This window comes from Chanodichthys erythropterus, chromosome 20 (genome assembly GCF_024489055.1).
Source record: "Chanodichthys erythropterus isolate Z2021 chromosome 20, ASM2448905v1, whole genome shotgun sequence".
NCBI classification, from domain to species: Eukaryota; Metazoa; Chordata; class Actinopteri; order Cypriniformes; family Xenocyprididae; genus Chanodichthys; species Chanodichthys erythropterus.
The window spans coordinates 27,320,262-27,344,940 of record NC_090240.1 but is presented as its reverse complement, the minus strand read 5'-3'; the positions used below and the strand labels follow the sequence as shown (position 1 = coordinate 27,344,940).

At 38.4% G+C, this 24,679-nt stretch overlaps 1 protein-coding gene across 1 annotated transcript; it reads right to left on the bottom strand.

Moving 5' to 3' along the window:
* Positions 1-37: 37 nt before the first annotated feature.
* On the bottom strand, positions 38-24,679 carry bcl2l1 (BCL2 like 1). Its single transcript, XM_067371481.1, has 3 exons — positions 24,522-24,679; positions 22,475-23,155; positions 38-3,239 (listed from the first exon to the last, which is right to left on the bottom strand). Exons 2-3 carry the CDS (start codon positions 23,024-23,026, stop codon positions 3,096-3,098), a joined length of 696 nt encoding a protein of 231 aa, XP_067227582.1. The 5' UTR covers positions 23,027-23,155; positions 24,522-24,679; the 3' UTR covers positions 38-3,095.

The window sequence follows — 24,679 nt, the reverse complement described above, 5'->3', positions numbered from 1 at the left end:
CCTAATTATCACAAGAGATGTCTTATGAATTCAAATGGGTCTTTATTTCATGTAAATGATATCAGACATTTAAAAAAAAAAAAGTCTTAAGACATAAAACAGTTAATTCAGGGATGAAGCAGTTTAAATAAACCCCAAGACCTTAAAAAAATAGTTTTCATTTTTGTCCCCTTACGTTAAAAATTAAGTTGGCTAAATACAAACACAATGAGCAACACATACACTTCAAAAGAAATTATGGAGTTTAAGGCCATAGGAAGGGACAATATGCGTTTACACCAAATATCATAAATAATTTCAAATCAACAAACGCCTTAAATATTTTCACTAAGCTATGAGCTAGTCTAATTGTTAAGTTAACTAGTTTACATAGTGTCGTGCCAATGCTGGTACATTTCACTCTTGAGCATACTGTCAAACTCAGTAACCACACAGCGCGCGCACGCTCTCTCTCACACACACACACACACACACACACACACACACAGAGCAACATGACTGACAAAGACTTAGCATGCAAGCAGCAAATTTCATAACACGGAATGTATTTTGTTAAATCAGTGTCTATAGAGCAGCAAAAAGTGTAAATGTCGGCAACTTCAATCTGCTGAGACTCACCAACTATAATGATTACATCGCATTTTTAAACACTTCACTCGTAACTTGGGAGTTTAAAAGTGGCTTACTGGATCTAATGTTGCCAAATAAAACCTCTTTACATTTCAAACTTAATTTCAAAGTCAACATAACTGTAATCGCGACACATTTAAGCAATGTGACGTATTTTTGAATTAAATTACAGTGAGAGCGTAAAATGCAGATCCAGATTTTCAAATGTATCGGCATTAGCTAAATAATTGTAAACAAAGCAATTCAGAAAAGACAATTATTCCCTCTTTGGATTAATGAGCAATGATTAGCCTAATCGTTCACAATAATAATAATGAAAACGTGTATTAAGATTCACGAAAGTAATTGAGGAACGTTTTTTATTTCATGTTGACTTTAAAAACAAATCACACGCTCTCTGAGAAATTTCATTATATTTATATTTATTATATTCGCTATATTTAATAACGTTAGTTCTTGTGGGAGTGAATCGGGAGAATGAATCTTTTCTGAATGTTATCTTCCCGCGCAGCCCTACGGCAGACATCTCTTTTCTAGGTTAGGTCTCAAAGGACGTTACGTTTAGGATTGGTATCTTTTGATTGACACACCAAACGATCTCAGCTTCCCTACGAGATCTCCAACCGGGGTTGAAGGCAGGAAACACACCTGTACCACCACTGCTTTCATCTCTTCGGTTTGAATTAACCCGCTCGTCAATCATTACAGGTCGGAAAAGGCGAGGAACATTCAATTTGACGTCCTATTTGAATTAATGATGGTTTGAAGCCTAAAGATAATTTCTCCATATCTCCGGGCGCTTTATCGAGTTTGACACGAGCCGAGCGTAAAGGTAGCAGGCGCGCGCGCGTACTGACACTAGCGCTTAACCGCTCTGACAGGAAAGCGTTTAAAATGATATTGGGACAGAAAGCAGGAGCTGTGAGGAGACGGAGAAGATTGGAGAGATTTATCCCAACTATTCTAAGGTTTGCTTTCGAAAACATGAATTAGAAAAGAAAAAAAAAACAGCTATGAAGCATAAGTTTTACGATGAGAAAATGAGTTTAGTCAAATACTATTTTTGTTTGTTTTTCCACGGCAGAACCATGATGTTATCTGACCCAATATGTCAAGTCAGCCAGGATTCAAAACATTGTGGACCCTTACACAGTAAGACCCAACTCAAATCTATGAATTCTCTAATATCTGTGGAAATGGGAATGCTAAAAGATCAGAATTGAGATTAGGATTTTAGCTTGGCTCTGTATACTTAAACGTGCTGCAAGTGTCAGACAAACTTTTGCTTACTAACAAAACCACTGCAAATTTCATTTCATACCTCAAATTCCAAAATAAAACAAAAACACCGTGACTATTAGCTTGTTACAAATGCTAGGCCAGTATTGCCAGCACTGGCTACATCCTCCAAAGACCATACAAGACACCAAGCACTCTTGTGGCAATATGGTTTAATCTAATTACTTTCAGCTTAATGTGTTACATTTTCTGTGTATAAAACACAGTTAAGTGTAGTCACAGATACGAAAGGAGTCTCCTTGTGTATCCGTGTGTCCTCTAGCTCTAGTTACATCAATCTCAAAGGTATAAAGAGTTCAATGTGATACCACATCTGAAGCTGAAACCTAGGTTTAATAAATCAAACGGCACCAAACATACAGAACTTTTTCTCAAACTATTGGCCGTTTCATAACTGTTTAGATTTACATTTAACGCTCATCAAATTTGCATGTGAAAAGGAACAGAACAATAATGGGAAAAAACAACAACATAAAAACACACTCACACAGACATGTTTTATCTGTTCTCCACATTTTTCTATAATGGTAGAGAGATCGCAGAGGAAGCAGGCGCTCGAGTGTAGTGCTGGCCCATTAGATGCCTCTCTGCTCTCCAGACAGCAACAACGTTCCTCAGAAATGTCAGTGCTGATTTATTGACTGAATACTTCAAATTCAGTTCAGATTAAACTTCTCTATCATTCGGTCAACTCAAAAATTACACATCAGCTTAAATTAGATTTAAAGATAAAATGTTTGTATCCTTGTCAGTTTTGCCAGTCTCTTTGAAAATGAGAGAATAATAAGGATACTTAAAAAGATTGAAGATAAAGCTGAAAATTAAAAAAAAATTACAGACATAAAGAAAGATTTTAAACTTTTTTCTTCGACTGTTTTAGTCATTTTTCTTATTTCCTTAAACAGGGTGTAAGGAGACGCGGCTTTGCATTGTCTGAGTTAGCTAAAACCAAAGCACCCTCATGCAGTCTGGGTCATGTGACAAAACATCACAGATGCGCCCCACTCAGTCAACAGTACACAGTGGGACGTGGGATGTAAACATGGAATTTCTTGGCAATAAAAGGGAAACAAATAAATCCAAAACAAGTATTTTAAGTTCCTTCATGGTAGCTGGATGTCTAAACGAAGCAGTAGGCGTGTTTGGATCTTCAGTTTTTCTGATCCTCACAGGCGTTTCTGTGCAATGAGTGATCCGACCACGACACCCGTGAGCAAGGTCATTCCCGCCAGCAACCACTTCTTGAAGTTTTCTTGTGATTTTCTGCTTTCTGCCGCTGCATCTTTTCCAAAGATCTCTGCGAATCGCTCCTGCACAAAAACACACAGAGAATATAATTAGATTTAGTTCCACAACAGTGACTCTTATGAAAATATGTACACATGTACTGTTATTAATGACTGAAATTGGCAGAATATTTTGATTTTGGGGTGAAATCACTTTGGCAGGGAACATTATAGTGCTGTAACAAATATTGCAGAGGAAAATAATTACACTTCTGACACTAACTAGCAAGCTCATTCCAGCCAACCACTGAAATCCTTCAGTGTCCCTTCCCATCAGGCCTTTCATTAATCCCGCCCTTCCTGTGACAAGTTTGTGTGCAATAATGCGTTCATGCAATGAGCACTAGGGGGCGAGATTTACCATGCATGTTTCAAAGACTTCTCTAACCTCATTTCTCAGCAGGATTCTGTAGCAACCCCAATTTTATTTGAAAAGCTGAAAGGGAATTTCAGGCTTTATAATGTAACCCGTTTCCTCAGGGAACACACAAAAGTAGAGCTCACCAACTGCAGACGGAGGCTGAAATAACTCAGCCAGAGTGCTGCAGTAAAAAGCAAATATGACTCAAACATGCATGAGTTCATTCCACCCTGACAATTTCTGTGAAGACAGAAATATATATATATTTTTTTCTGTACTTTTCTCAGTAGGACCTTCAGTGCAGATTCAGGGTCAATACGAGTAGTTTCACTGGCATCATATTTTTGTCAGAGGTATTACAGCAATGCAGTGATCCAGCCGAAAATATTCAGTGCATGCAGTCAATTACAACACACACACACACACAACCCTCAGACGCCCACCCCTGTTTTCCACTCAAGAAGACTGATGTCATCCTCCAATCTTTCCCTTTGCCCTAGTTATCTACACAAGCTTGAAAATATGGGAAGAAGAATGTGGAGGACTGGATAAAACCATCCGACACTTTTAATATGTGCTCTGTGGCAACATTTATCAGTCACAACAGAACTGGGTTTCACTTTACAGAGAAACAAAACAATATGGATCTCTCTCTTTCTCTCTTTTATCTCTTTATATATACATATATAGGTTTTTTAAAGTGTTAAGAAAAAATTAATGGAGATAATTTTGAAGTTTTATTAAGTGTTAATGATATTATGTGGTTTTTATGATTAATTGACATTGCTTTTGTCATGTTTTTTTTTTTAACAAGATGGACAAAATGTTTCACCAAAAAGTAATTCTGTTCAACCAAAATTTCAGTTTTACCGAATGACACTTTTGGTTATACTGAATGACTATATTTTCAAACAATGCTAACAGACTGATATCTAGGCTGATATTAGTTTGCTAGCTAGCTAACAAATGGACAATCAAACATTTTATATTTAGTAAAATTTTTTAAAATAGTATAACATTTTCCATGTTTTATAGCGGTTGTATCGAGTGACCTGATGTTTTTGGACATGTGTGTGAGCAAGTGAAAACATTAATATTTCAAATAGTTAAAAAAGAGTTAGTTACTTTGTTTCATGACCATATAGTCCTTTGCAGGTTTCTGAATGTCACATCCTGTCACATGATATTGACCACATGACTTGATCCAAAAATGATCCCTTTATATTGGTTACTCCGAATGACATAAATGAAATTCATTTTTCCAGACATTCATTATCATTACAAAGCAACGACTTCAACAATTTTAATACCATATTATATATATATATATATATATATATATATATATATATATATATATATATATATATATATATATATATATATATATATATATATATATATATATATATAACATTTTAAGATATTTTAATCACAAATGAAATGGCTGTATTGGCCTTTGGACGGTTAAAACGACTGACCTTTTGACATTTCAAAATCTTTAAAATACCTTTATATGTAGCAAAATATAATTAAAACCTTTTGGATTCAATAAAAGATTTAGCTGTACTACCTCACATACTTTGGATGTCATATCTTTGTTTTTTATTATTATTATTATTATTATTATTATTATTATTATTATTATTATTATTATTATTATTATTATTATTATTATTATTAAGGCCTTTGGACCCCCCCCAAAAAGACCTGTCACGTCACTGGCAAACAGTTTCAGATCAAACAGTTAAATGACCAAGGAAGCCAAATATTAATAGACTATGGCAAATTTATACAACAGTTTAGAGTGGACAGGAAATGATGGGGAAACAAATAAGAAATGGGGCACGACTTTATAGTTGCATGTGCATAGCAGCTTAAGTTGTGTTTAGAACACATGTTAACCACTGGACCACAGCTCCAGTGCTTTGTGACCATATTTCTGCATATCAACACTCATCTGTAATCTATGGCAGCTACTAAAGAAAAATACACTAAAAATATTACGTGTAATAATAATAGTATTAATTAAAAAAAAAAGAGCAGCAAGGAGAGGTCAAATGGGTGTCTGATAGAAGGACAATGCACAACAAAAAAATGCAAATGTATATATCTGGGGTGGAGTTATCAAATTTATTCACAGGTACATTGTCTCTTACTTCCTTCTTACCCAACTCCCTTTCAGCCTCTTTGTCAGTTAAAACAGTGTCAACGTGTTTGGATATGAAATGTGTGCCAGTGTAGTCAAAGTGATGTCCGTTACATAGATGTGTGCACAGGAACAAGATCAATTTCATAGGAAATGATTTCGTAAGTGTGAGGGAGGGGTGATGGGAGTGGCAGAAGCTGATAACGGACATGCAGTTCCAGAGCAGAGGGGTTATCACAAGCAGTGACACAGCACATGACGTCACAAGTCAAAACTGTAACTCACTTTCACTTACTGTTAACACAGATACCCAAAACACCTTATAAACACTCAAATCTATGATAAACAATAATAATTTTTATTATATTTTATTGTTATTATTAATATAACTAACAACTACATTTTTACAATTTTGTAAAAAAAAAAAAAAAAAAAGAATGCTGCTTGTCTATGAATAGCTACTCCAATCTACAACAACTACACCACAACAATACTGGGGAGTTGCTATGTGTCTGCTATGGTGTTCAATGTGGTTGCTTACTGACAAGTCAAAAGTTCCCATACCCAATGTTTTGGTCTCTAGATATGACTTGGCTTCCTCCATCAAAGTAAATCTTTTCAAAAATCATGGCCTGATTGCTAATAAATTTGATGTATGATTCATATCTGTAGCATAAACAGTGTGGAATGAGTGTCAAACAACCCCCAATAGGATAGTGATGCTTGAATTGAGCAAACCCAATATCCTACTGGAACAATGAACCATAAAAGTAAACTACAGTTTCATCAACAGTGACTTGAAGAGTAAATAGAATTTCTATCATGCACTTCCTCAGGCACACCTTTGTCAACCTTGGGTAGTTTAAACATGACTTGTGCCGACCTGATCATGAATGGCAAACAGAGAGGGCGTGCTACAGTCAGAGAGGAATTTGCATCATGCTTTAACAGGTACATGAGTAACCCCTGCAGGAATGCTAACAGTATGATCTGGCAGCAAAACCAAGCCCAATGTACACGTTAGAGTACATCAGTGTGTGAAACTGTGAGAACAAGGTGGGAACAATGTACAATGGTATGACAAGAATGTGGCTCTTTGATTACAGTCCAAGTCATAAATCTAAGACATGTTAAGGCATGCTTGTTGGCAGTGAGATTATGGTGCAACGCACAGCCTATAGCGCATAAAACACTGTAGACTTTGTGCAATCATGTATGGCACCGGCTATACATGATTGGTGGACCCAGGAGGGGCAGATATGGAGGTGTGTCTTAAAAAAAAAAAATCTCAGTGTCATGCATAAGCTTTAATTAACTAATCATCAGCTGAAATATCACAGGGCTTTGTCTAAATTTCCAAGAATAAGCAATAGTGATGCTTGCTTTCGAAAACCAAGCCTCTGTGTCCCAACAAGATGTTGCATGATAAAACATCAAGCAATTAAAAGTACGTCTTTCATATTCAAAGGGCTCTTTTCTAATGTTAAACATCTTCCCGATGTTTAACATCATTATATTAAAAGGACTGTTCACCCAAAATTAAAATTCTGTCATCAGTTACTTAACCTCATGTCATTCCAAACACGCAAGACTTTTTAATTTTTTAATATATTTTTAATGAAACCAGAGAGATTTCTCTCTTAATTGAAAATCCATTCACCCAAAACTTTGACGGTTCAAAAAGTTCATAAAGAGATCATAAAAGAAATTCATATGGATCAAGCAGTTTATATTTCATTTCCTGAAGAGACATGATCACTTTACACGATGAACAAATTTAATTTAGGGTCATATGGGTCATTGATGAATAAGGTTTTTAAAAGTGTAAAAAAACAATGGAGATATAATTAATTTTGAAGTTTTATTAAGTGTTAACAATGAAATTATGTGATTTTTATAATCAATTAACACTGCTTTTGTCATTTTTTACAAGATGGACAAAATTTGTTTGTTTGTTTTTAAAATATTACAACATTTTCCATTTCCAAATTCTATACATTTATTACATTTTAAGATATTTTAATCACAAATAAAATGGCTGTATTGGCCTTTGGATGGTTAAACCGAATGACCTTTTCACACTTGAAAATCTTTAAAATACCTTTATATGTAGCAAAATATAATTAAAGCCTTTTTGGATTCAATAAAAGAGATCCAGGTGTATTAACTTTCATGCTTTGGATGTCATATCTTTGTTTTTTATTATTATTAAGGCCTTTGGAAAAAAATGACCCGTCACGTTATTGACCTATATAAACACTGATCATTGCACATAGAGCCCATCAAATATGGTATTTTGTGTGCCCTACTGTCATTATTACGACAGCAAACATCTTTATTACACTTTTCACTTAATATAATTAATTTGAGTGTATTTGGGTTTATAATGGTTCTGGTTCTCACCTTATTGATGAACAGGAATTGTAGTTTGCGAAAGCTGCAAATTCCTCCATTAACATCAGCTGCCTCAGTTATAATTTACAATCTTTTTAATAACTTTTTGAAGCATCAAAGTTTTGGTTGCACTGACTTCCAATGGAGAGAGAGAAATCTCTCAGGTTTCATTGAAAATATCTTAGTTTCTCAAAGATGGATGAAAGTCTTGTGGGTTTGAGGATGAGTAACTGAATTCAAATTTTTGGGTGAACTATCCCTTTAACACAATGTAGGGGTTTATTAATCCCATGCCCACCAAGCCAGGTACAGCACATGCCCTGACATGTCTCTAACAACACAGTGTAATATGCCTGACCATCATGACAGCATATATGACTCGGTTTTTAAACAGTTCATTAACCAGTGTGACTCTTTGTATATCTTCAACTACACCTTAAAAAGATCCACTCCCAAACTCACACTGATTCAATACAGGTGTGACGGAGTAAAAAAGCATTTGTACACAAACACAATCTGTCAAGAAAACCTGATTTTTACTGGCTCCAAACAGCACTGAGGTTGTGCGAACGCTCCCAAGAGATACCGGCTGCTAGGCAGCGGTGACTGCCAGGCGTTTTCCACAACCCTATCTGAACAAAGAGCACATACAAACCTGGCTTTACAGGAGAGACTGAAACCAGGTGCAAGGTGCCTGCGTTTGTTAGTTAGCATAGGCTAATATCCAAATAGAGGCCAAGAGAGGGGCTGATTCTGATCTTGAAAGGAGCACAGTGAAGGAGAGTTACTGGAGGGGTATAAAAGCTGGCACATACAAACAGAGGCGGACCGCAGAAACAAAGTCCTCACCACTGTTGCTACAGTTACAATACAGCTACTGAGCTACTCTGTTGACATCAGTGTATGAGAAGATGAGCAATGTGTGTGTATGTGAGAAAGAGAGAGAGTATTGTGCGTGATTGGAAATTAAGAGAGGAACGTACAGAGAGTTCAGTTTGGTTTGGTTGAGTCAGAGCAATGGGTTTCTCCACTGTTACACCATCCTGACCCCTTAACCCTCACCATCGCATTTGTGAAGTCAGTGACTTGCTTTCCGGAATAGCTTGTACTGTTTTCAGCCAGATGATTGACAATACACTTAGAACATAACACGTTTCATACAAAACGCAGCATGGCCAATGTTCTGTACGGATTAAAGAACACTGGTGTGTCTGTACCATAGGTCTGTACTGAAGCTAGTTTCTCATCAATACTTCTGCTTTAGCCTTTCCTCGCTTGATTGATCAGAGAGTCCTTTGAAAAACAATGAGAATAACTAGATTTGTACATATTATGCATAAAATGCCCATGCTGGCAACGTCCAAGCCTCGATTTGTCTCACTTGCAAATGCCATCGACGGCCGTTTATGAGCGCTATTTATTCATATAATACAGCAAACATTTAAAAAAGTTAAACATTTTAAATACTTACAGTCTACACAACAGTCTCCGTGTTCACAGCGTCACAGAAATTAATATTTTAACGATTTATAAAACATGAAATCACTGTCTGGCCAGATGGAATTTTAGTATGGAGATAAAGGTTATGATTATAATTTATTTTGTAGTATTACACCACATTGTGTGTGTGTATATTAGCACTGTTTATTGTTTTTCTTGTGGTATGAGATGGAACGTCAGACTTATCAACCAAATAATCTATGTAGGTAACAGGAGCTATAATTGTAAAATACCTATTTCAGTGAAGTACCGAAATCTCCAATCTCTGTCAATACTACGTTTAAATAATGTTTCTAATGTGTCAAATCTGACAAAAGTGGTGGTATCATAAATGCATCTTTTGAATCACACTAAAAACTATTTTGCAGGCTGGTCCAGTTAATACAAATGCACAAGTAAATAAACTTGTTTAAATTATAGAGTAAATCAAAAACAAAATTGACTATTTAAACTGAAAAGTGGGACTTATATACCAATATATAGATAGAGCCTTAAAAATTTTCTGTTTCTTCCTACTCCTGAGCCGTTTTAAATCGCATACTCTCTGTTAGGACTGGGTGATATTACAGTATATATTGTTACCAAAGTATAAAACGTCTATCATTGGAGTCTTTGAGATATTACTATATATTTTATTTCACGGTATGTAAATATATCCACATAGAACAGTATTACTTAAAGTTATATACACGTAAGAGTGATGATGAAACATGCAAGAATAAGAAAATAGAGAGTGGGACGTGTTTGATGTTGAGAGTTAAGCGCAATAAGCTGCGCAAAAGAATTCAAAGCGGACACACGGCTGAAGTGTGCGCACAAAAAGCTGCCTCTCTTAGACAGCATTCAATCACAATTCCGAAATGTGTATGATGTTTAATAAAGTTATTAAGTGCAATAAGCTGTGGAAAAGAACTCCATGTGGTTTTCCTTTGCGTCTTATTGTGCTTCAATGGTCAGATAGACGTACAATAATATACGTCTATCTGACCATACAATAAGTGACTCAAATTACCAGCGCTTGCAGAGATGGAGCAGCATTTGCTGCTGCGAACAAACCACGCTCAGGCTGGCATTCATGTCCGTAGCACAAACAATGAAGGTTGAGTTATGCAGCAAAGTTTATTCCTTAGGATAATGAGTTTGTTCAAATCCCTAACCCTAAGCAGTAGAAACAAGCACCACTACTGAATGTACTCAACCTAGATATTTACAGCCCGAGGCTGGCCAACAAATAAAGCAGCTGAGCTCCCAGCAGATGAGAGAACAAACTGGAATGCTAAAGAGGTTTCACAGAACAACAAAATGGGCTCTCAGCCTGAGATTCTGTCTGGTCTCTTTAAAATGCATTTAGCCTGAGAAGTGAGACAAGAGCGAACCAGTGGGATTCTTTTCTGCCGTGATCCTCGCGCACCAGCGCAGGGCAGAACAATTACAGAGAGGCCGGAAGGGCAGGATTTCCTCACAAGCGCTGAGGAATGCTTGACACTCTCGTTCCTTTGTGGAAATCAGCTGATATGAAACGTGCTTTAAGGGAGTGAAAAAAATTCAATTCCAACTGTGCGGCGTCAAGAACTGGCCTTGCTGTTTCTCTCTCAATCTCTGCTGAGTCATTCAGACTTCAAGCTGAAACCAGAAATTTCCAGTCCATGATTAAAGGGATGGTGGAGAGAGTAAGAAAGGAAAAAGACAAGAGATAAACAAACAAACAAAAAAACTTGTAACTGAAGCAAAAAAACTCAGTTACACCATCACAAGGCAGTATATGTGACAGCCACGGTCATTCAAAAATTACACAAATGTTGCAAAACAAACAGGATGTCAGTTTTTTTGAAAGGTGTTGCATTTTTCAGGGTAAAAATAAAGGGTCAACAAGAGGGTCAAAGACTGTATTTGTTACTTTATCTCTGATCAAATTGATGTCATCATCTCTTCGGTTCAGGACGGAAATGTGAACTCACTTACTTCAACAGGGTGATGATGCTGTGGAGGCAGATGCTTCACAGCAAATGGGATTTCTGATGTCAGCCTGGTGTTTACCATTTAGATGTCAGTGACATCAGCTCACACCTACAGGCCAGGCAAACATTTATTACAGAGAGTCTCTCACCTTTTATAGAGAGCTAGTGTCTCTGTCTGGTTTATGGCCTGTGGGTTTAGTGATGGCACATTCTGCATCCCCTCCTTAATGGTACCTTCAGTCTCAATAAAATGATTGAAAGACACAGTCAACCTTGTTCAGGCCACTTTTATTCTGGGATAAAATACTTGTTTTTTCCACTTGTAATTTGGAAAGGATGTTAGCACCGCTTTTAACCCGCTCAATTGTGAATTGTCTGAATTTTGAGTCTAAATGTTGAGTTGTTTATTGAAAGGCAACCAAATATAAACTGCCTCAGCCTACAAGTGAATTTAGGCATCATATTACAAATGTAGAGTATTGAAAATGGATATTCATTTTGAAAATTCCCAAAGATTACATTTAACAGTGTTATTAAATTAGTTGTTTTAGATGACAGTAAAAGTAATCTAAATGTTGACCAATAAACAAATAAATAGATACAAAAAAAAAAAAAAAAAAAATCTCTAATATCAGCCAGTTCTCCACACTTACAGTCTGGCAAATCAGACATCAACGGAAAGGTTCTCCAACTGTTCAACATTTGTTCATTAAATCCAAATACAGGAAGCAGCACCCTTGATGAAAACCAAACATCAGTTTCCCCAAGCACAGAATGTACAGTCACCTTAAAACCGCAGCAACACTGGCCTAGACAGATGATGTTTTAAGCAACTCTGTTGCTTCATTCACATTAACTGCATTAACTGTTCTCAGCATGGACACACTTCATTATCTATTCTCCTACATCCAATTTTCCCAATTACATCAGTCTTTGCCCAGAAACATTAGTGTTTCGTTATGTAATCGTTTAGTGTGAGGACGCCTGAAACATTAAACTGCACCTCAAATTTAGCTAACAATTAGGAGCAACAAAACAGGCTCCTCTAAACCCTCAGCCCAAATTAAATTTAGATCACCGAACAGCCAATCAGATCACGGCATGTAAAGTAATCTGAATAGCATACCTCCCTGTTTTATTTTAGGTCATTTATCTGGAGGATCTATCTAAGGGAGGCGTCTTTGTGCCTGCCTGGCAATGTGGCCATGTTTGTACGTACCATAAATGAATTAAAGAGAAGATTAATGAGTCAGGAGAGTGGGGCTCAGACTCCAATCTGTTTCGTATCTCACCGGGGAGACATCAGCTCCCATTCTGTCAGGCAAATCCCAGTGAGCTGGCACACACACAGACCAAATACGTCCACACAGATACAGAACAAAACACTCATGCATGTGCTTAGACACACATATGTAGCCAGATTTACCAGTCTCTGACCTAAACCCACACTTACAGGCAGACACAGCCTCTGGGGATATTTGTCAGGAAACAGACTGCAAGACTTATGCATATTGGATGGCGCACTAGTCTGAGACAGAATATGCACGCATGCAAGTACATGAATGGTGTGGTGCCAAGATATAGTCATGCTTTTCAAATCACATACGCTATACCACCTTGTCAAAAATGGAATGAACTGTGTGTTGGTCAATTTCATTTATAGGATGATTTTTCCCCAAAAGGTTAACAATGTGGTAGTGAGTACAGGAATCCTGTTAAAAATGGTCATTATTTTTCCAATTCCATTTGGTGATATTAATGGAGCAGAAAAGACACAATTCTACAAAATCTGAGGAGGTGAACAAGGTGGAACCTAGAAAAAGGACAACGTGACTGATGGCAATCAGAGACGATATCAACACACTTTATCAATAACTTCAAATCCTCGTGACTCCATCATCATGGCCTTTAAGGCCCCGATGTAGCCTACTTCAAGCGAAATCGAAGACTGAACTAATGTGACAATTTCGAACAAAATCAGGCCAAAACAAACTTCGTTTGGAGTTTGTAACAGATTGCCAATGCGTGCAAACTAACATATCCACGTTGCTATGATCAGATGCTTTTCTTATGCTGTGTTAAAATGCTTGTTGTTTTCTCAATTTTGTTGTGTTTATTTTATTATTGAGAGGAAAGCGTGCAGCACATATTTACATATTTGTCCAAACACTGCTCTCAGCAGTGTGGACAGCATCACATGTTCGATTACAGTACACGCTGCTCACGTATTTCGAACTTCGTTGTGAGTATATCGGGGCCTTTATTCACAACGGTGTCTAATCCAACTGATGGGGCGATTTTTCTACACAGTTTTATCACAACTAGAAGCTATACAATAATGAGAGAAAGCAGGATAGAAAGAGAAAGGCTTTACTGATGACAGAGAGAAAGGGATGGACAGAATATAAAACAGGATGAATAATATGAGAGAGAGAGAGAGAGAGAGACAGAGAGAGAGACAGAGAGAGAGACAGAGAGACAGAGAGAGACAGAGAGACAGAGAGACAGAGAGAGACAGAGAGAGAGAGAGAGAAATTGCTCATGACCTGATTTTCCAGCATAAGCCAGTTCAGTCAGAGTAGAGCAACAGTCATGCTACGTCCAGAGTGAAACAGGCGAGAAGCTGATCTGAGCTCCACCTCCCCCCGCTCCTAATCTGCCATCAGCCAGGCGTCACACACTCAGACTGAGCTTCCATTCTGAGTCAGGGCTCTCTTTCGGTCATACCTGAGAAATCTCTGAAGCACTGTGGTGATCTCAGGTCTCGAATGACTCCATCTCTTTATGACTTTATCTCAAAACTACAAACATGCTTATACAAACTCAAATGCAGTCGTACAATACTGATTGATATAAATTCATTGATTTTAACCAATCTTCAATTTGATCCAATCTCAATTTTTAACCCTTTCATGCGTAAGTTTATATTATTCTAGCTGACCCCCCCAGAGTGAGTTTTTTTAAGGCGACCGTTATTTTAGAACATTTGCCCTTATTGTTTCCATGGCAACGCATCATGTTCGGTGACGTGAACTCCATTAAATCTGCATATAGCGTGGGAACTGAAGATCGGATTTATATCCGTTTTGAGGATAAAGACAGAAAACCTGCACTTAACCTTTTCACTGGCATTTTGTTTACATAGGCTAGTTAGATATCGTGATGTATGATTATAGGGTTGTCTAACAATATATTTATTATCGCAGAATTGCTGTATTGTGATATTATTGTTATCGTGAGCCATGTATCATGATCGTATCGTATTGTGAGGTACCCGTGATGCCGATTCCCACCCCTAGTAGCCACCACAGATCAAGCAGCAGCTTTTTCATTTTTTAACCTTCAATATTAACCTATCAACTGACAGGGTTCCCTGTACGGTTTATTGCATTAGCGGAGAGATTTGTTTTCCTTAAGAAAAATGTATATGTAGTGTACCTGACATAAACATATTGGAATCGAATTGATTTGTGAAATCTGTCAATACCCAGCCCTATTATTTGGCATGATTTACACTAAAGTCGAAAATATTTTATGTAAGCATAGGACTTTCAAATAAACATTTTCTTCCATCCGTATTTCAGAGTTCTCCTCTTCCTCCTTAAATAGTCTACTATACGATTCACACATTTGGACCCTGTGCTCTGCCTAGCTGAAGGCTGTTCAGTCCAGTACATTATGAGCGAAAGTGAAGCACAGAAGACCCTTTATGAAAACATAAAACACAGATGCTTTTTAAAGTCATAATTCTGTCAGAAGAACAAGGAGCTTAATGTGGTCCACTGTTCAGTGGAATGACGACAGAGCCACTAAAAGGTTAGCAGGTCCTTTCAGTGGGCCGTTATTTGTGTTATTAGAGGCTAATTGCAGTGCGGTTCGATGATGCTGGCTAATCTTGGCTAAAGTGCATTAGGAGAACCGGGCTTAAAGGCGCAGGTCGCTCTTCCACACGATTGACCAACACACAGAGAAGTGCGAGTATGGAGATTTTTAATTAGCTAAGATGAGCTGCAGCTAAGAAGCTAAATCCAATGGAACTGAACATGTAAACAAACACACTGGCAGTCACAAGAACATAACAGAACAAAAATGTGGGAGAAACTTTGCTAAAAATACACTAGGTGTATTCACAAACACTTAGGTGAGAGAAAAACAAGTGACACAACCGCTAACAGACTCAAACGTGCTTTAGTCGCGTACATGCATTTATACATTTTCATGCATTTAAACAGACAGTTCACCCAAAAATGAAAATCCTGTCATTTACTTACTTTCATATTGTTTCAAACTGTCTTTGCAAAAGAAGATAATTTTTTGAAGAATGTTGATGCTGCTCTTTTCCATACAAGTGATTGGTGGTCATAGATCTTTTGTCAATTAAGTTTGGAAACAATGAATTGACAGAATTTTCATTTCTGGGTGAACAACTTCTTTAAAATCGCTAAAAATCCTACATCATTTGGCCTCTACTGTTAGCTACATGGACCAAAACACTCCTTTCCAGTCCTTCCCACTCTTACGTTTGGGATGCTCCATCTCCCCCCATGACCCTGGCAGAATGGATCAGCCCAACCTTCCTTGAAGGTGAGGCCAGAACCCCCCAGCCCCCACACTCCCTCCCATCTCCCCCTGCGTGTGACATAAGATGAGTGCACTACCATAGCGCAAGTCCTTTCCTCCATCTCGTCTTTCTCTTTTGCTGGTGACAAGGCTGCTGGAACAGACTGAATCACACCATCTGTTTACTGCCATTTTCACTCAGTCAGCCGCATGTAAACCAAGCACACACATAAAGGCATGTGCACGTACTCGAAAAATGAAATTAACTTGTGAAATATAAAAAGAAAACATTTTAAAGGTTGGTGATGCATAAATCTGAGCCAAAAGGTCAGGGGTGGACTACAACCTTGAAGATAGCAACGTACGGTACCACCGACGACAGCAGCAAATACCATAAACATTAGCTTAAGAACTAACTGACTGGGGTATAAATTATGTCTGTTTATGTCTATGGAGGAGGACAACACATATCTGGATCACCGTCTCCACTGCGGTTGTCACTGTGTGTTTACAACCAAGCTCCTCACCTGGAACCTGCAGGCGTGCATGTGTGTGTTCACCCGCAGCTCCATTGTTTAAGGTAATCACATGCTCAGCGTGTGCTATACCTTCAAATAATTGCACAAATGAGAGGCACATGCGTGTAAACATGCATGAAATGGAACAATAATGCATTTAAAATGCGACGTGTATGATCCAAACCCAGACACAATTGACCAGGAGCACAAAAGCAGATGCATAGTCTGTCATGCGACACACAGGCGCAGAGTGGGTGGTGCTGATGTATCGAAGCTTGACGAATGATTGCGGGAGGCGTGCCACAAACACGCATGGTCTTCGCGCCTGCCAAATCAATAGAGATGACCAGTAAGGTGGAGGGATGATGGATGGATGGATGGATGGATGGATGTAGAACGAATGAGACAGAATGAAGGGGTGAACGGGGACACTAACGGCGGTGACGCGGGCATGTTGTTGCATGTCTGATCTGCAACACGTCCAACCACGTGAGACCGAGGGAAAGGCGGGGGAGAAGGACCGAAAGAAAGAAACAGAGAATCGAAAGAAAGGAAGGACACGAGCTGGAGGCGGGAGAAAAAGTAAAAGTGATGGAGGATGGGGAGTAAGGGGTGGTCCCATGGGTGTTCCTTGTGCAAACATGATAGACAATGGGACAAGGGTGTGTGTGTATATGGTATGTGCATGTTTGTATTTACACGCGTATACGTTTGATGAAACTCCCAGTAATAGCCCTACGTCACACAAAGACTTCTGTTGTGGTGACAGTGATTAAAACGTGATAAAGGTGGGCCTTTGTTTATCAGCATGCATGAGCACTTCACTGCTCTGTGTGTGTGTGTGTGTGTGTGTGTGTGTGTGTGTGTGTGTGTGTGTGTGTGTGTGTGTGTGTGTGTGTGTGTGTGTGTGTGTGTGTGTGTGTGTGTGTGTGTGTGTGTGTGTGTGTGTGTGTGTGTGTGTGTGTGTGTGTGTGTAAGTTTGTGATTAATGATTCGTTGTGTTTAGAAGTCACTGTTCTAGTTAGGTGCAGAGTGATAGTGAAGGAACCTTGCTGGACGCTAATGAGGGTTTCAGAGGGACTATTGCAACACACACACACACACACACACACACACACACACACACACACACACACACACACACACAAATAGCAGTAACAAACAAAGCAGATGTAATAAAAGTGAAAAGGTATGGATCCCCCTGCTTTACCATTATTTTCCCTCCAACTCTCATTGACTGCAAATAATTTATCCTGTACTAGCCTATCTGAACAAAGGCAGTTACCCTGAGCACATTCACATATAATTCATGCCTAATTGGTAATATCCCCACCCCCTCAGGCACAGGACTCCACTAGTGGCAACTAGACTAGACTTTCATTCACGCCAGTCATTCCTCTTTCCACGTCCCTCTGTAGAATGGGAAACTGTTTTTTTTTTTTTTTTTTTTCACAAAATACCACAATCAAATGACTCTCCCATGCATTATTTTCCAGACGCAGACAGAACTCTGTACTAAAATACTCTTCCTGCACTATTTATTCAGAGATACCACAACAATGCTACTGAATGTATGACACGAAACTGACAGCGTGACAAATGTAGTGCGATTCCAGAACAAATGGCTTGTGAGCTGGTTTGTTTTAGTGAATCAATACAGTGCAACTAATCTAGTTGACTAATGCAGTATTTATTTATTTTAGTATATGTATATACTATTATAGTATTTATTAATATTTTGAATTAGCTTTTACTTTTTATATTTTCAGTTTTCATTTTAAATTTTAGTTAAAAGTTTTTATTATTATTTTGTTATGTGCTTTTGTCATGTATTACTTTTTTTTATTAGCTTTAATTTATTTTTACTTCAGTGTTAGTAATTTTAGATCTTCAAATTAATTAATTTCAGTTAGTGGCCAAGGCAACATTTGTAATTTAAGTTTAAGTTTTTTTTAAGTCTAAGTTTTTCATCTAATATTTACATTATTTTTAATTGTTTTAGTTATTGACAGCACTTCTCTAATAAGCCTGTTCTTTTTTAGTAAATTAAACACATACAGCTTTTGTCTAACTGTGAAACTTCAGTGTAGTTACCAAGTGGTTATACACAACATGTAGTTAAGACACACATTGTGTGTTTGGTTAGTAGTATAAGGAACTGGAATAGTAACTGAACTCTTTACAATTCTCATCCGTATGCCTCCATGTCCAATCTGTCAACTTTACTCAATTTAATCCCAATTGCAATTGCAAATTTCTGTCCAACCATCTTTACCACCAAACCATCATGGCGAACATACAAAAGGAAAGAGACCTGGTGCGACTGCACCTCTGGGCATTATTACAGATTAACAGTAGATCTCCCCAGAGACCCAGTAATAACACAGCCTGACGTGCAGGTACTGCGATACACCTGCATCATACAGCTGCCAGCCACTGCATAACTCTGCGTAGGCAAAGAGAATGATACCAAAAGGTGGTTGAAAATGTGCCTGTGTGTGGGAGGGGAGAAACGAGCATGCACAAAAAAAATATTTGAATATGCGAGAAGTGTGAAAAAGTGAGAGTGAAACTTGAAATGGGCATTCCCAGCTTCTTCCCGCATCAAGGGGATGTCCCACCGCATAGGACACCACCGCAGACACCCTTTGGTTTTGCGACAGCTGCTTTTAAATCTCACTACAAAGCAGAAACTGAGATGAATAAATAGCATGAGAATCCCCCGCCACTGCAACGCTTCGAGGGGTGTTGAAAATGCTAACTAGAGTGAGAGACTATCCTGTTTGAGCATGAAATCGAGCATGCATGTGTGCTTATGAGTGCCTCCCACCGCCACAGCGCACAGATGAACTACACTGGCCTGATTGAGACCAAGCATCCGAAAGACAACCGCTGCTGAAGTTCAGCTGGCAGACTGAAATTGATACCGAATACGGCGGAGATGAAGTGGGTTGAGTGGGAGTCTGCAGAAAGGCGGCCTACATTCATGTAACACATGCATGTCTGCCTTTTGTACGTCAGACACGCAAACCTCATTTTCCTTCCCCATTGAGGAAGTGACATGAAGAGCATGCTTACAATTTCTGTTCGAGATGAACCAAAACTGCAGCTGGGTGCAAATCCTCAGGATGTGAAACCTCAAGGCTTCATTCATTAGCCCACTGTAGTGCCATTCGACTCAGCATAATAAATTGCCCAACACTTCCCTCATCCTGAACAGTCCAATGGGTGGCATCCAAAATGGCATAGATGCAAAAATCTTGTTAAAGTTTCTAGCCGGGCAGTATTAATCTGATTAAACATTACTGATGAAAATGTTTGGTAATAATTTTTTTTTTTATTATTATTTTGAAAACAATAGTGAAAGATGATGCATATCAAGTAAATAATTAAACTGTTTTAATTAGTACATACTGCTGACAAAAATATGTAAGATATTAAAGGTGCAATGTGTAAATTTTAGGAGGATCTATTGACATGTATATTATATTGCATCTCCTAACTATGTTTTCAGCAGTGTATAAAGACCTTACATAATGAACCATTATGTTTTTATCACCTTAGAATGAGCCATTTCTAGGTTAATAACAAAATTTTAAAATTATGTTGTAAAATTGAGAGACAGTGTCTGAATATTTGGTTTATTTATGCACTTTCCTGTCAATGAAAATGTTATTTTTGTAGACAAAAATGAGAAAACCTGGTTGTCTATAAAATTGAATGAAATACTAAGTGAATTTAATTTGTTAGAAATTGTCATTTTTTGTACAAAAAAAAAAAAAAAAAAAAAAAAAGATAAAACAGACTGCAGATTTCGTGCAGATTTTGTTTATCTGACCAATGGCAGAGTTCAGAAAACCTGTTTAAATTTTTTTTTTTATTTATTTTTTTCCTCAAACTTTAAGGACTGTTTGTTGTGACTGTGGTGTGTCATAATGTTCTCATTCCTGTGATCACATGACGAGAGATTCAAGATCCAAATTTAGATAATGACGTGCTGACTTTTGCTTTCTACACAGTTCCAGACTTTTTTGTGCAATCAAGACATCACAAGATAGCAAAAATGAACGTCAAGGGAAGAAGAAAAAAAAAATGCACGTCTTAGAGCAAAACAAGAATTTGTAAATGACACATTGGCAATTGAAAATAAGTGTCTAAAGTAGAATAAACAACATTAAGACAACCAACCTTCCAATCAGAGAGTCTGTTCTCTGCACCATCCAATAAACCAGCCATGTTAAAAATGACCTTTATAATCCACTTCCACATCTCACTACCCACCCAATCACATCGCAGCCCTGATCACAAAGAGAAAAGGCTGACTTGGCCAGGACCCCTCCATTACCTGCCACTCGTCCAGCATACATAAAGAAGAGAACCAGCACAAAGGGTTTTCACATGACTTTACTCATGCCTGCCTTTCATCTACTGGACAGCTGACCGAGGGGGAACAAACATGGACAGAAAAAGTGAAAACAATAAAAGGACAAAAAAAAAAAAAAATGAAAGAGAAGGAAAAACAAAACAATGATCCATCAGTGCATCCCCCTCCATTCTCAACCATATGTGCTCATCTCCCACACGCTCTTGACTCCGCTCCGTTCCGTAGTTTCTTTTGGGAATTAAGACTATGGAGATCAATAATCAGCTGACCAGTGGTTGTGGCTTTGCTATCTTATCTCCCATTCCTTTCCCCTCCACAGAGTTAGAGCATCCCCACCCAGGCCCAAGAGAAGGCAGGCGCTAAAAACAGTCCCCGTCTGGACCCAAGGGAGCCAGCAGATTTGGCCATGCAAAACACTCTTTCATCAATAACATCCACTTTTCCTGGACTATTACAGTCTTTTAGAAGCTTCACAAAGTATTTGAATCACAAATGCCTTAAAGTGATACCCAGATGTCATCATATATATCAATCATATCACTTTGCAAGACTTCATTCATACTGCTTGATTCATATGGATTCATTTTATGATGCCTTTAGGACCTTTTCGGAGCTTCGAAGTTTTGGTTACCAGGACTTTCAGTAGAGGGACAGAAATCTCCGTTTCGTTAAAAATATCTTAATTTGTGTTTCGAAAGTCTTGCGTTTGGACAGAATTTTCATTTTTGGGTGTACTACCCCTTTAAGGGCATGTTTACACAACAACAATGTACTAAAAATGGAAACGTTTTTTCTTTGTACAGATGACACCGTTCACGCGGATCCTCGAATGAATGAAAACGCACATTCGCATTCTTCCACAGAGCATTTGCGCCAAACGCACATGCCTATCCATCTTATTTTTACAGTTTACTGCACTTCGATATTCTTCTTGTCATTTCCCTATAGCGGCTAATAAATCGAAAGTCTCATACAGTCACAGAAACACCTTACCTTCACGTTGAAAAAAGGTTGATAGACTAAACACTAATACGCACGTGCATGCCATCACCGTTTTCACAGATTTGCATTTTTGCAGTTTACATGGAGATGACAATGGTATCATTTTAAAAAACTTGCACTTTGAAACCTGTTTGCATTTTCAGGCCACCAAAACGCCGTTGTCGTGTAAATGAACGGCCAAAACGCATAAAAAGCTTTTAGTTTTTAGTTGAAAACGGTCTTGTGTAAACAGCCCCTGAAGTTGAGTCCTTTAAAGAGCTGGTTGGACAAGGGAAGTTTAAATCCAATGAACGGATATCTTCTGATCAAACAGAATAATTTGAAACAGAAATCAACTGAGACCATAAACCTAAACGGGTTACAAAGGCTGTTTGTGATTAAACTGAAGTAAGGTAACAAGGTAAGAAAGAAATGCAAGTAATTTTCCACTCACCCATCCTCCTTGGCTCTGGATCCAGGGCTGAATGTGGTTGTCCAGGTAGACGGTCATCCATTCTGCAATGCGTCCCACTAAAGGGCTCATCTCCTTCTCCACACACTCGACACACAGAGCCCCTCCGAAGGCAAACAGTCCCACGATGCGGCCCCAGTTGACGCCGTCGCGGAACACCTCATCCATCACGCTCTCAAAGCTCTGGTATGCCGTGGCAGGTGTGATGTGGAGCTGTGAGGAGAGGTCGTTGAACGCTCGGGAATAACGCAGCTCAAACTCGTTGGCAGAATCGCGTAGTGCTTCCTTCACCGCGTCCAGACCCCCACTCCCGTTTGTCTGATGCTGTGGGGATGTAGCGGGGGATTGTGGTGGGGTTCTGTTCATGGAGCCGTTAACGAGGGTCGTCGTTCCTGCCGCCCCCTCACCATTCTCTTCGGCCCCATCAGTCCGATTTGTGTCTTCTGTAAGCCCAATGTGGTTGCAGGGGTAGTTCCTCTGCGAGAGTTTATATTTAATAAAAAATACCACTAGTTCTCGGTTATAGAAAGACATTATTCACGTCGTTGCTTGTCGTTCTCCGATGTCTGGATATCCACTCGCTCGTTCTTAGAACACAGTGCACACCCTTGCGTCCTTCTCAGGCTTCTGCCGACGCTCAGGGATGGTGCAATGGCTCATACCCTGTGGTAAGACAACAGTGCAATGAATTGATCCCTAAATACGCAATCATTTTCACAAACAGCAAGAGGGGGGGGTGAAGGTGAAACTTTGGAAGAGGTTAAGGGGCATTGAAGATAAACAGCTTTTTTCACCCTCTTGCTTAATGGAGAGGCTTGATCAAAGAAACAGATGGTAGCTCATCACCTGCCTCCCATGAAAAACATGGACAATTTCCCTGCTCTCCTTGTCCAAGACGAGGCTAAATGTACACTGACCTTGACATGAGTGAATTTTAAACAGCAGGGGGCACGAACAGCCAGCGTGGCTAGAATTATGATTCCCTCATTTAAACAAATCTATAACGGATCATAATTGTGGTGCCAGAAGAGACACAGACAAAAGATTCATGGCATTTTTCATTAGGAGCGTCTTTTAAAATGTTCAGACAGCTCACTGTATTTGTATTAAACAGACAGAACAGACTAAAATTATTATAGATCAAATCCATACAGCAATGTTTTACAATTCTAATTTCTGATCAAGATAATCAATCATTTTAAGACTATAAATCTCGTTTGGATGGATGTTGTAGATCGATCTCACGAGCAGATATTATTAAATAAACAGATGAAGTGACTCATTTCTGCTGATTTCGTCTTTTTGACTACATCACGAGCGCGGGGTGTTCACGCGGTGCATTATCTGATCGCTAGTAGTGGGAAGAGCGCGAGAGTTCTCAGGAAACACTGGATCAGCCAAACACGTGCTGACAACAACGAGGCTCCTAGCACAACACATGGTCGTTTCAAAAGCTCTGTCTGTCGCGGGAAAATGACAATAGATTACATATATTTTAATTAGCATCTTTTGGTACATAACAAGAAATGACTTATTTTCAGTCCGAATACGACTCACGCTGTCATTATCTAAGAGCCACAACCTTTGTTGCACATGTTTATATCACATGTGATATTATTTATTTTCAGTGATGTGGCAGAACTCACTGATGTCGCTGGATTGATCAGCGGACACTTCCAGGAGTGAATCCATTAATATTCTAATAAGGCGTGTTTACAAACAATATCAACTCGACTCTCAGCACAAACACATTCCTACATACAGCGCGAGCGTGTATGAATACTTCCTTGACGAACACAAACATATTCAATGTTTTATGTTAGTAATATCAAGAAACAACGTTTAAAAGACTGAAAAATATAATATACAAATCTGCATACTCAACTAAAGTACCAACTATCGACCAACTAGTTAGAAATTAACAGAAACAAAAGTCTAACGTTAACATTTTTCTACTTTATCTTACGTTATCATGCTTATTGACAATGTTTACGATAATGACAACAGAGTTAAAGAGCATTCAGCTTACCATAACACAGTCTGCTCACTGTTCTCGTAGATTAAGCCAACCAAGCAAACAAGTCTTGAGAGTCTGTGTTAATGTTAGCTATAGATTAAGCTACAATATCAAACCGCGGCAGTTCAAAAGTAATACTGTATGTGAAGAAAAAAACAAGTCAGTGCTAG